The sequence below is a fragment of the Hyaena hyaena genome, unplaced genomic scaffold (assembly GCF_003009895.1).
Source record: "Hyaena hyaena isolate Hyena2069 unplaced genomic scaffold, ASM300989v1 scaffold_23, whole genome shotgun sequence".
Classification (NCBI taxonomy): domain Eukaryota; kingdom Metazoa; phylum Chordata; class Mammalia; order Carnivora; family Hyaenidae; genus Hyaena; species Hyaena hyaena.
Window position 1 is genome coordinate 3,845,289 of NW_024080655.1, and position 13,386 is coordinate 3,858,674.

At 44.9% G+C, this 13,386-nt stretch overlaps 1 protein-coding gene across 3 annotated transcripts in view; it reads right to left on the reverse strand.

Annotated features, from left to right (window-relative positions):
* Positions 1 to 700: 700 nt before the first annotated feature.
* Positions 701 to 13,386, reverse strand: part of EXT2 (exostosin glycosyltransferase 2) — a 148,368-nt gene continuing 135,682 nt past the window's right edge. For all 3 annotated transcript variants that reach the window (XM_039226826.1, XM_039226825.1, XM_039226824.1), the window contains exons 11-14: positions 12,427 to 12,570; positions 9,452 to 9,580; positions 7,647 to 7,729; positions 701 to 1,449 (exon numbers count right to left, since the gene is read on the reverse strand). In XM_039226826.1, the coding sequence (XP_039082757.1) occupies positions 1,311 to 1,449; positions 7,647 to 7,729; positions 9,452 to 9,580; positions 12,427 to 12,570 (495 nt within the window). In that variant the 3' untranslated portion in view covers positions 701 to 1,310. The remainder of the gene's footprint in view (positions 1,450 to 7,646; positions 7,730 to 9,451; positions 9,581 to 12,426; positions 12,571 to 13,386) is intronic.

The following is a 13,386-nucleotide window of genomic DNA, read 5'->3' on the forward strand; positions in this document are numbered from 1 at the left end:
ATTATAACCATATTCCAAGCAAATTGTTATGTATTTTGTGTTCTGGGGACATATGTTATGGCTAAAGCCCAAACTGTGGCTAATCTTAATATTAGAGCCAGATAAATCTGTTTCGAATCCATAACATCTAACATTTGCCAGAGTAGATTTGTTCATCAACGGGGCTTAAAGAGGTATAATTCACACATGTGCAGTATTACTAAATGCTGAATTTAACGATTTAAATATACCGGCAACTATTGCAAAGCAGTTGTTATAGCAGTATTTAACATTAGCCAGAACGTCCCTGGCTAACATTACATTTACACCGAAAGAATGAGGGAATTTTGGCATCCCCTTGGGGTGGGGATCACAACTCCCTCAACTTTTACAACATGGTACCAGCTACAGCACCTCAGGGGATGGCTATTAGAGGCCCTCTGCTTTCCCCAAGAACACCTATAAAACATTGACTGGATCTAATCAAGAAGTAGACAGAGTCCTTTGGAGGTTTTGGGAGACATCTTCTCTTAGAAGGCTTCCAGCTTGGGAATCTTCTTCCGCTCTGCACAAGGCACCAGAGAGTCCCCTGGGCTGTGTCCTCCTAGGCATGGTAGGAGATGTGGAAGTGGACTGGCGTTAAGGCCAGAAGATGGACTTAAAATACACACAAAAAAGAAAGTTCCTTGGGTAACCAATAATCAGCATTTAAGACAAAGTATAAAAAGGAATAAAAAATTACTTTAATCGTATCAAAAAGCCAAACCAAAGAGGAATGGTTCACGGAATTTACAGGATCCCAATCCGGCACCTGGTGCTCTGCCTATGCGTGGGTCTGGTACCCCAGGTCCTGGGGCATGTAGCAAATCCCACTAAGCTGCTGGGATTTTGAGCCAAATTCTTGGTTTGGCTTTTCCTCCTAAGAACTTACTGATCTGAAATAGCTAAAGGTGAGATATGGGCACCATTTACACGATTCCCCAGATCTAACACGGGAGGTAGGTCTGTCTGCATTTCCTTTCAGACTGTTCTCTGCAAACAAAGGGAGCCGGAGCTGGAGTTAAACCCAGAGCATGCCACAGAGGATTCCATTTGGCATTTCCAATAAGAGCCCATCCGGGCTCCTAAGAAACACCAGAATAGGGCGCGCACTGCTCAAGGTGCTTACACGCTCTCTCTAGGCTCCAGCTCTTGAGGCAGCAGGTTGGGTGTCACGGTCCAGTATGTCAGCTGAAGACCCCCCCATATCCACGCTGATATCAGGGTGCTGGGAGGCTGTGCTCTCCTACGTCGTCCTCACATAACATTCAGACCTCCCTCGGTGATCGGTTTCATAAGCTGCCGATGTTGGGGAAGCTCTTCAGTTTCTCAGGAAAGTCATCTTTGTACAGGACAGGGTCAGCTCGGTGCTCCACCACCTTGAGAGGCATCGTCCCAAACACTGAAGCAAACTTATTGATGCACTCGGACCTGAAGGGTTTGGGTGGGGGCGGGGACGCAGGAGAAGAGGGAAAGGGGTAAGGAAAAGAGAGAAAATGTTCAAGAGGCTGACGGATGAGAGCAACATATATCCTATCCAATATCAACAAAAGAAATCCAAGTATCGCGAGCCTGCTCCAGGTTCCTAAAAAAGGTCGGGAGGGTATGGGCAGACGAAGTGACCTGGGGCGCTGGGACTATTGGCTCAGGGGGAGAAAGTGAACAGGGGATGCTGTCTGGGCCTGAGCAGAGGTCAGAGTCTCTGTTCCCCTCCCCCTCGAATTCCAGTCATTCTTCCCCCTCAGTACACGCAGGCCTCAAACCAAGGTGGATTAGCTGCCAAGTCTTAACCCCATCTCTGCCAGCTACAGAGAAGGTGAAGGGTGGAGAGGGAAGGGGCGCCAGGAGCTGAGCTCCAGCTCGCTGAAGTTTAAAAAGCAGAAGAGAGGACCTTCCACCTGCAGCAATGGAAGGCAGAAGGGAACGGGCAGTGAGCCTCACTGCCACACAATAAACCCACCCAACCAACTTCTACGGAGGGCGATCCCGGAACTGCTGGCCAACTTCCCCGAGCTCCTCCCTGAGAGCGGGCGCTCCGTGCCAGCCGCTCCCGTGTCAGGACCAGCGGCGACAAAGGGCTTAGGGACAGAACAGCCCAGCAGCGCTGCAGGAGGGGGGACGGCAGTGTCCTTGACTCCATACCACCCCCCAGAAGCCCGTGAGCTCCTCAGAGGTGAGCAGGTCAGGCGCGCTGGCAGGAAATGGCTCTGGTCAATCAGGCCAACTGAGTGTGACAGCCGGGTAATGAGGACGCTCCTGCATCCGGACCAGAGGGAAAAACAAGCCCATAAACACCACTTTTGAAGTGAAGGGGACCTCAAGGATGCATTTCAGAAAGGTCAGTACTCTCTCCCCTCAAGTCGGGCCCCCCGCACCCGACAGCTACAGTAAGAACACACCAATCAGAGGCAGCACCGTTTACCCAAGAGGGAGCTGAATTCCAAGACAGACCAGAAGTGTCTTCTGTCCTGAGGTACTGCCAGCTTTGTTTCAAATTATTTTAATAAGTTTTATTTGAGTCTTTCGAGCTTTAGGAAGAAACCAATTAATAAAGAGCCAGTTATCATCAATTCCTTTCTCTTGTCATGCTATTTCTGAGAGAATGTGTTACTATTTCATTCAGATCTCTTGCAGCTAATAACATCCCTGTGTCCACCCCCATGGATCAACAGCTCACACTGATGACGGATTCCAGGCTGTGTTATATGTGCCCTACATGTATCAGGAGCCCACTCCACCCTCCCAGTGACCCTATGGGGTAGGTCCTCCGATTATCCCAATTTTACACTGGGAAGACTAAGACCGAGAGAGGCTGAAGGTCAAATAACCATCAGAGGCAGAGCCAAACCCAGGCAGTCTGGCTCCCAAGGCTAAAAAAATCTTCATTATAAGAGAAGACAAATTTATTTATGAACGTAAGTCTAGAATCCAAGCAGAGGGGTTGGAAATCAACAACTTTTGCGCTCCTGTTATGTGCCAGATAATTTACAAACACGATTTCATGGATTCCTTAAAGTGTCCCCCTCGATGTGCCCAATGGCTGGTTCACAGCTGCTTCCGGTTATGGGCTGACAAGCTGAAGTGGAGCCCTGAGGCCCCCAGGGCTGGAAAGTGCTGGAGGTGGGTGTCCAGCCAGGCCTGTACCAGCGAGAGCGCCTTTGGGCTTTCCATCACCCTACCAAGACGCGCTGGCAATGACCTTCCTCCTGCTGCCAGTCCTGTGAGGCTCAGGGGGTGGAGGCCGAGCCCCAAACTGAGAGGGGCCCAGGGAAAAGACTGAGGTGTGTACACAAAGTGGTGCTGAGGAAGCGCAACAGCTGCCCTGTCCTCGAAGTATAGGGTCAGGGCAGTGGCGGACAACGTCAGTCTCTCCGAGGTCTTAGCAGCTGTTCTGCCTATACACACGTACAGATTCGTCCAGCTTCCAGTCACCATGCCTGCAGGCCCTGGCCAGCAAAGCCCAGCAGTGCCCGGCACAGGTAGCGGTGAGTAGGTATGAGAGAAGAACCACAGTTCTTGGCAGAGGATGGGGCCCCACGGCCCGCTGCAGAGTACTGAGCACAATGTCTCCTCTGTAAACAGATCCGCCGACAGGGCCGGGCCACAGGCAGGAGGCCACTGGGGCCCAGGCCAGCTGGCTTGTTGACAGCTGCCCCTGGCTACCCCAGGCCTCGGGAGTGCTTCTTTCTCTCCACACAGCCTGCTCTAGAGAAGTGCTGGCTGCTTGGGGAGGGGGGTGGTAAGGGTCCTTAACTCCCCTCCAGGGACCAAGAGTGTGGTCTACTTTCCACACACGGGGCGGGGGTGGGGGGACAGGTTGGGGTAGGTGGCAAGTTTGGTGGTGGCTGGTGGCCGGTCTGAGTGGTTCCGTCAGGGGTCCAGCCGCCCTGGCAGTAAGTGCTCCCCTGGGCTGGTTTTATAACCTAGCCCAGGCAGGCTGAGGACCGCCAATGTCTACCTCTGAAGTGCTGGAAGTGTCTGCGGGAGAAAGGACTAAGGTTTTCTGTTTTCCTTGTAAACACCTACAATTACCTCACGTGACCTGGGGCCTTTAGGACTGCTGCTGGGGAGGCTGGGACGGAAATAACGTGGGGCCGGGCATCGTGCTACAGGCTTTCCTGTGTTATTACTTCGTTCAGTCCCAGCGTATAACACAGTCTTTGGTACCAAGAGGCTCAATAGGTATTTGTTGAACCCATGAATGGACACTGTACCTTGATAGATACTAACACACCTATTTTAGGGGATGAAAAGATTGGAGTTTAGCATAAGGTTAATCAGTTTTCTTAAGTCGATAGCTACTAAGTGACAAAATCACAATTTGAACAGGGACTGGCCTGAATAAAAATACAATGTTCTTTTTCTTAAGATCAGCACTGCCATATTCCCTTAACTTGTTGAAGCTATTGGTCAAAATGAACAGTTACAAGGTCTTCTGGTTTTCTAGCTCTTAAAGAATTAACAGCCAATATTGGAAATGGATGCTAGACAGTAAAAGCTACTTTACTACACAACTGTGATTTCTGCTCCAAGACCCCGAATATAAGAATAAATAAGCTTACTGAACCGCAAAACCCAACACAAGGTCATAACTTGCAAAGCAGTTAACTTGTTTCGCTGTTTTGTGCAAAATGTGAATTCTGCAAAGGGATGAACAATTCTGCATTTGTAACTCCACTTCTGGGTCTCCCCAAGATGGCTTAAATCATGCCTTCCTCCCTCCCAAGTGCCTTATATAAGTTAGTCATTCGATCTTCAATCCAAATAGTTTTGTTTCTAGTTTCTGATTTCAAGATTGATTTCCTCTGTCTCCTACCAAATTTCTCAAAAGGGTGTTCTACACACACTAACTCTACTTCCTCACCCCAGACTCACACTCCATCACCCTTAAGCCCCACTGCTCCATGGCATTATTTTTTTCAAAGTCACCAATAAGCATTTAATTCAAAGACCTTTCGCCGCTCCCCCCTTGCTTCTGTCCTCTATAGACCCTGGTTCTCTCCTTCCCTCGCCCAGTGGCTGCTTCTCTCTTTTCAGTTACTCTTTCTGTCTCCTAAATGCCAGAATTTCTCAAACTCCCACCCTCGGCTTTTCTTCAGTCAGTGGCCATCTCTGGGAAGAGGTCTTTCAGAGATCTACCTTTGTTTTCATCTTCCTCCTGAAGGTCCAGTTCCACGTTTCCAACTGCTCGCTCCATATCTACACCTGCACATACTGAGGGAAAGACGCCCACATCTCCACCTACCTTACTGCTCTCCAGCTTCACCCGTGATTAAAATCCTCTCCTGTCCTCGCTAATTATACTGTTAAAGGTGCAACCATCTGTGTTCCCTCCTCCCTTAACTGCTGTCTCCTCCTAACTGTATTATTCCCACTGTTGACAGTTCTATCACTCTTCCTGACTTGACACTTAAGCTCCCTCTGTCGATTCCTTCTCCATAAACTCAAGTTCTAGCATATCTTCCCTTGGAGAGAAAAAAAGCATCTCTGAATATTTAATCCATCCTTTCCTTTCCACACTCAACTTAGTTCAAGCTTTCCATTTCCATATGTGCTTTCTTCAATTTCTTCACCTTCATTCCACTCTGCACTACTTCCAAATTAATCTCAAAACAATACTTTGATCAAGCTCTGTTGTTCAAAAACTTTCAACGGCATATCAGAGCCTGAAGAAGTTCGTTCAGGCTCCTTCCCTGGGCAGTCCTTCAGGGCCTGGCACCAACAGACCAGAATTCTACACTGTAGCCACGCTGGACTCCTAACGGCCTGCCAGATACACCTTCAACCTGAAGACTGGAACCTTCAACCACCTGGTTTCTCCTGCCTGGGTCTCCTCCTCTTGCCCAGAGATCCTAATGATCTTTGAAGGCTTATTTCAAGAGTCATGTTTTACAAAATTATGCCTAGTTATCAACCTAGTGAGAAGCCACTTCTCTTTCCTCTGACCAATTATAACATTCTGAGCCTCCCTTATGGCACTTATCACATATAGCTTTGGATTGTTCACACACACACACACACACACACACACACACACACGACAGGAGGTGACACAGTGCACGTGTGTGTGTGTGTGGTGTGTGTGTGAATTTGTTGTTAATTATAAACTCTGATGACTCTGATTTAAGCCTATCAACATCTGGATAGTCACCTATTCTATTTTCAAAAGCCTGTTCCCAAGAGGAAGCCCCCCTTAATTATTATTAAATGTTTAATAATAATTATATCTAACTTAAATCTCTCTCACTACATTTTAAGTCTCTACATCTGTCATTTCAGTGGTGCTGGAGAAGAGTTGCTTAGCCTTAGCATGAACTTCAAGGCCATTATCAGGTCAACGTTTTTCCCTAAAATTCCTATCTTATACCATAAAACCTCATCACTTTAACTTAGCCTACTAAACAACCAATTGCGTAATACTATGAATTCTCCCAAACACAAAGAATGGAGGTGGGTTTAATAATAATTTCGTATACTCCAATGTAACTATAATTGGGGTCTCTTCCAAATGAGCAATGACAGTTAATGTCACTACCCTTGACTGTGTAATAACTATACTAGTGACAGATATTGCCAAAATCACAATAATATATTATTTCACACTGAGAGTTGATAAAAGCTATGTCATTTGGATAAAATATTTATATATGAAAGAGACAGAGAGGGTAGGAATAAGAAGTAGGAATAAGGAGTAAAGCATTATAGAAGAATCCAGGCCAAGTAAAACAACTTTCTGTACAAAAAGACCCTCTAGGCTTTAAGGATTTGAACGCAGCGGATGGATGCAGGATACAGACAGACACGCGGGACCGGGGGACACCTGCACTCGCTGTCCCATTCTCTGAGGGCTACTACAACAATGTGAGTGCACATTGGTCCCCTGACAGCACTGCTATGGGATGTCTGAGCTTGTTGTCTTATGTAAGGAGCTGCCTTTTGGAAGAATTGGGTCTGATTCAGGAGACACCAAGCTTGGGGACCTTTGGGCTACAAGCAAGGGCGATGAGGTCACCTGAAAGATGATAATGATCGTAAGGGAAGATGCACATTTCCCACTCCTTTTACACTCACTCCCCTACGAGGCTTAGTATTATGTTCCACACAAAGATGTGCTTGTTGACCAAGTGACTGAATTGAAATAAAAGGAGAATTTCAGAGCTGCCTCTCTGTGTGTAAAGAACTATGTTTTCCATTCTGTTCTTCGTAGGTGCTTGGTCAGCAAAGGTAATTTGTCTCTCGGTTTTGCTTCATTCTTTCTAATCAAACTTTTATTGCCACATGGAGATAATACCTTGCAAAACAATGTAGTATTTTCTTGGAATTAACTAGCCTCCACTCAAATGGCCGTGGATGGCTGACTGCTAGTCTGCACGGAGAACCTGACATCGGGAGCTTCAGGTCAGCTATATTTTTAAGACCCTTCCAGCCATTACAAATTGAGTGAGTAGCATTCCAAATTAATTCTTTGGGTGACCTGGGCTTGAACTAACCCAATTCCCACAGTGCACAGGGAGGTGACTGTGACTACCAGCTGCTGTCCTTACATCTCCAACAAGTCCCATAAACAGGCCCAAGGCAGGAAATGGGGATCAGCGGCTAGGGCAGACTTTGGTCAGAGGCTCACTCACCTCTCCACCATGTGCGTCTGGTCTAGCGAAAGCCCGTCAATGGCTGTGCACTCGGGACACTTGAATTTCTTTCGCGGTGTCACCTGCCAGAGAAGTACAAAAATACACCTGGCCGTCAGTGCCAAGGACGATAAAATCACGCCTGTGACAACACCGTGCATCCTTCTGCTCTGTAAGCTGAGCTGCCTGTTCCCTCACATGCACACACATGCGTGTGTGCACGCACACACACCCCTCGCCGTTCCTCCACTCAGTTCTGTCTGGCTTGGCCAACGGCACAACTCACAAGGGCCCAATAAAAAAGGCTTGGAGGGCTTTTGCCTTCTGTAACTGGAAAGAAGTGGTGATGACAAGCTCCTTAATTCCTGTTTAATGACTGTTTTCTCACTGCCAAGGTCCTTGTATAAACACCATTTGTTCTTGCAGCCATAAGGGCGATGAAATACAGCTTCCCATAACTTTCACCGTAACCTCGGTTCCAACAGGCACTCTTTTTCCACCCTCCAGCTAACAGCAAGTGCTCTGAGCAGCACCATGCTCTCGAAGACGCCAGCTTATTTTGCGATTCCCTTCAGTCAGGAAAAAAATCCAAGGGTCCCTCACCCTCTGAATTCTTTTCCCTGACTCTCCCTCCCGCTCTCCCAAACCTTAAACTGCTAATGATTTTCTTAACAAACCCAGGCAGGCTGCTATCCAAACCTAGGGAAGCTAAGCAAACAGCAGAGAGAGGTTGGGCGGGGGGAGAATGCTAGATAACTGAAGCCAGGCTAGGAAGCACCTCGATGTCAGGGCTACAGTCCGGAGAGAGCAGGCACAGCGGAAGTACCTTGAAGCACAGCAAAAAGCAACTCTGGAGATAAGAGGAATTCAAAACTAATTTCGTGATTTACTTATTGGACTTTTTCTTGCAGTGAGCTATTGACTAAGGTAGAGAGCTGGGGCGGGGCGGGGGGACTGGGCCAGGTTTGCAGAGCACAGACAGGGACTCTTTTGTAGTTGGTTTGGTTTAATCTGGCTTCTCCCATCAATTAACAGCATGAACAATCAGCGGGGGCCATACTGCGCTTCCATGTACTCTCAGTACAGGAATCTGCCCTAGAAGGACTGCCCATTTTTATGTGGAATCTTAATCCAGAAGGAAAAAAGGTCAGGATGATTCCACTCATAAAAAGGAGGAAACTCTCTCTTCCTATCTGGGGATCTGGGTTTGAGTGAAATCTGCGTTTCAGGGACAGACATCCATCACAGACGCAGAGATCCCCACGTGATCCTTATGTACTCTCAGCTTTTATTTAGTATTTTTACTCTCAGTTTTTAATATGTTAAGAGAAAGGCACTTTTAAAAACTGGTAATTGATATTCTAAAATGCTGAGAAAAACTACAGTTATAATTGTACAAAGTGTACTATCTTCTCAACGTTTACAAAAAATAAAAATCGGCTACTTTAAGAAAGATGTAGGTTATATTCTTTAACTAACAGATCTAGGTTCCCTATCAGCTTTGAGAATACAGTTAAAGTTTTTTAAACACATGATTTGTAGACTGTTCATCTCGGCCTTTATCTCTGAGACTGGAGCTTAAAAACTATGACTAAAGAAACCGTACTTTAAAAAAAGAAAATATGTTTAAATTATCAAAGCCTAGCTTTGGCGTTACAATGTGATCACATCTTACAAGCTAGAAGGGAACTTAAAGTTGCCCAAACCAGCACTTTGTTTATAGTGATGAGGACTTCTCAGGCTCAAAGAAACAGACTTGCCCAAGATCACAGTTAGTGGCAGAGCTAGACCAGGACACCTCCTACCTTGATGACAGCTTTCCCCGTGACGTTGGCTACCAGGAAGTTCATGGCAATGTCTTCACAGTTCATGTGTGCATCCACCCAGTTCTTGATATCTCCGGGCATTTTATAGGTATACAGGTAGTTAAAATACTGTCGGGTAAGACAAAAAGAAGAAAGATTCCAATAGCAGTGGGCTATGGTTGATGGGGCCACTTAATGGTTGATGGTTAAGACAAAGAGCCACTTAATCATGGCGTGGAGATAAGCTTTCTCACCTAGGATTAATCACAAGGCTATAAGAAGTATTAGAATGCTTTTGGTTAGGTGATCAAGTATCTTTAATACTGTCATTCTTTTAAAATTCACCTATTGTTGGGGCCCCTGAGTGGCTCAGTCGGTTAAGCATCTGATTCTTGATTTCGGTTCAGGTAATGATCCCAGGGTCCTGGGATGGAACCTCATGTCAGTCCAGACTGTGTGGAATCTGCTTAAGATTCTCTCCCTTCCGGGGCACCTGGGTGGCTCAGTTGGTTAAATGTCCAACTTTAGCTCAGGTCATGATCTCACAATTGTGAATTCAAGCTCGGCATTGAGTTCTGCACTGACAGTGTGGAGCCTGCTTGGGATTCTCCCCGTTGCCCCCTCTCTGCTCCTCCCTTGCTTGTGCTCTCTCTCTCTCAAAAATAAACTTAGAGGCAAACCATGAGAGACTCTTGAATGCTAACAAAAACTGAAGACTGATGGATGTGGGGGGGAGGGGGAGTTGGACATGGAGGAGGGCACTCATGGGGATGAGCACTGGGTGTTATGTGGAAACTAATTTGACAATAAACTATTTGTAAAAAAACCAAACAAAACAAAAAAATAAACTTAAAAAAAAATTCTCTCTCTCCCCCACTTGTGTGTGTGCTTTCTCTCTCAAACAAACAAACAAATAAATAAAATAACAAATAAAAATCACCTCCTGTAAACAGCATATGTAGAGTGTGAAGCCCTTGTAGGATGCAGATGCTTCAGACTCATGAATCATGTGTTTAATAAAATTTCATTCAGAGACACACTATATACTGATCTCTACTAAATTCTTCTCCTTGAGTCACAATGTTCAATCCTCTTTTCTACATTCTTTCCACAGAATGAAAACAGAAACAGAGATAAATTAATGGTGGGCTGACACTACAAAGGTATGCGCTTTTTATTTTTTTGAGAAAGATACAGAGAGCAAGTGGGGGAAGAGAGAGAGAGAATCCCAAGAAGACTTCACACTGTCCATGCAGAGTCCACTGCGGGGCTCAAACTCAGAAACTATGAGATCATGATCTAAGCTGAAATCAAAGGTCCAATGCTTAACCGACTGAGCCACGCAGGCACCCCAGTATAAGCTTTTTAAAGTAAAATATGAAGTGAGGCAATTCTGGCACTGCCGTAACCTACATGTATGAAATAGTGTGGAAATTCAAGGAGAAAAAAAGTGTACACACTGTATTACCATAAATCCCTAGAAGTATAAACTTTATTTATTGCTAAGAGCAAAAACCCATTTCTAAATTAAGAGCCCTGAAAACTACACAGCAGTGCTGAGAAACCAACAAGCAATCACTATGATGCTGCTCTGTTAATGTAAGGACTCTGGGGTCAGCAGAGGCACAGAGGTTCCGCTGACATCAGTACCTCGTGCTACTGCCAACGAGAGACAAGCTATTACAGTCCACGTACGCCCCACACTCCCTGGGGTGCACCATCACCAAACTGAATATCCTAACGCCCAATATGCACTCTTCTACCTCTCCCTGATAAAAAAAAAAAAAAAAAGTCAAGCACATGAGGTGACAATTCTCAGAAGAGAGGAAACATGGAAGGCACAAAAGGAGTTTCAACCACAGTAATCAAATCAGAGTGAAAAAAGTAAGATCCGTCTTCACTCATCAAGACAGCTGAGCTTGATGTTCTCTTTTTACTGATTTTGGCGGGGGGGGAGGTTATAGTAAGATAGTTTTATATTTTGCTGGGAGTGTAAATTGGCACGAACAACACTGAAAACAACAGATAAATATATATGTCAAAACCTCCCCAAAATGTTTATTCTCTTTGATATAATTCTACTTCTAGAAATCTATCATAAGTACAATTATGAAAATTGGATACTGATCACTATTGAAGCATATAAGATATTAAGCTCATCTAAATAGCAAAATGAAACAAAACACAAACCAAAACCAAACAACAAAACCCACAAAGGGGTGCCTGGGCAGTTCAACTCTTGATTTCGGCTCAGGCTGTGAGGTCAGGGGACCCATGCTGAGCCTGGAGCCTGCTTAAGCTTCTCTCTCTCCCTCTGTCCCTCTCCCCAACTCATGTACTCTCTCTCTCTCCCCAAAGAGAAAGAAGTAAAGTAAGTAAATAAATAAAAATAGTAGATAAAAAAATTAGAGACAATCTAAATATCTAGTGATAGAAGAATAGTTATACAAGATTTATGGAATATTAACACAATAACATATTAGAAATTATGTTATAAAGAAATGTTAATGTTAAGAAAACTCATTATATATGCAAAAAGCAGGCTAATGAAGATATTTACAACAGTATGTACATGTGAATAAGTAAATAAATAAGAGGCAAACTGGAAAAAACGTCTATACGATAACAGTGGTCATCTCTAAGTGGTGAGACTACCAAGTGACTTGCCTTCCATAATAAAATTTGTTCTGAATTTTCCATATTTTCTATTATGAGCATATGCATTATCTGTATAATAAGAAATATAACTAAAAAAAAATCACACAACATGGGCTTTCTTTTTTTAACTAGTGTAGTTGACACTAGTTACATGTGTTACACTAGTTACATGACAACATGACCTGGACTTATAAGCCCTCTGACTAGAGCACATTTCCTAAACTCAGCAGAAATTCAACTGGCCAAACGGAATAAATAGCATGCGCTCAGTTTCATCATCTCAGACCCACCTGCCCCCCTTTCCTGTCCCCTCTTACCTTGTGATAAAAAGCTGCCCCCGTGAGCACCATGGACACCTCGTTGGTCCACTCTGACTCATACTTCCACTTATTCATCTCATGGTCCCAGAGATGCAGACGACCTGGGTAACCCACCAACCGGTCAGGAAATTCCCGCCACACCTAAGGCAAGAAGTGAATCAACAATCAATCCCTGCCCAGTTCAGACAACGACCAAGCTCAGTGTTAAGTTATACACATGGTATGCAGACTCCCGGGGCTGAGCTCTTCACCAGCTTGGGTCAGAATGGGCCCCTGAAGATGTTCAATTAAACAGATGCTGGTTATTCCGTCAAGATTCAAAGACAGATGCGAATTCTAACTTCCTCCAAATCTTCCTGCGGTTGCTTAGAAATAGCTTGCTGAATTGGACCAAGATAGGTAGTCTCCTAACAAATGATTATGGACATAGGTTCCGTTCTTAATGAATGCACACATGAAGAATAAATGGAACCCTGCAACTCAACTGTCTAATTTATATTAAATTTGGCAATTGTGAAAAAAAAAAAAAAAAAAAAAACAAGTTCTCTGGAGCACACAGCCATTCCTGTGACCTGTTAGTAGCCTCATGTATAGAGAATGTGCCTAATTCTTTAATCTGTAACACACTGAAAACAAAAATTTGATTTCCACATTTGGAAAGGTTCTGAGATACGGTTTTGAGAAACAAACTTTGGTATACTGCGGGTGAGGTATCTTTCCCCGTGCATTTCTGTATAATTTAACCCTTAACAAAGAGGATGTGCACACCACTGAAGAGGACTGACTGTTTCTCAGCTGTTCACGCTGCCACCTCTCAGCACCAGGATTCCTCCTCCTTTACCAGGCCCCTGAGGCTCCTGAAGGTCCGGTCCTGTGCCCTATTCTTTAAAATCTCTAATTTCAACTAGTTTTCATCCCTTTAAGTACCTTCTATAATCTACTGACCTCTAAATTTGT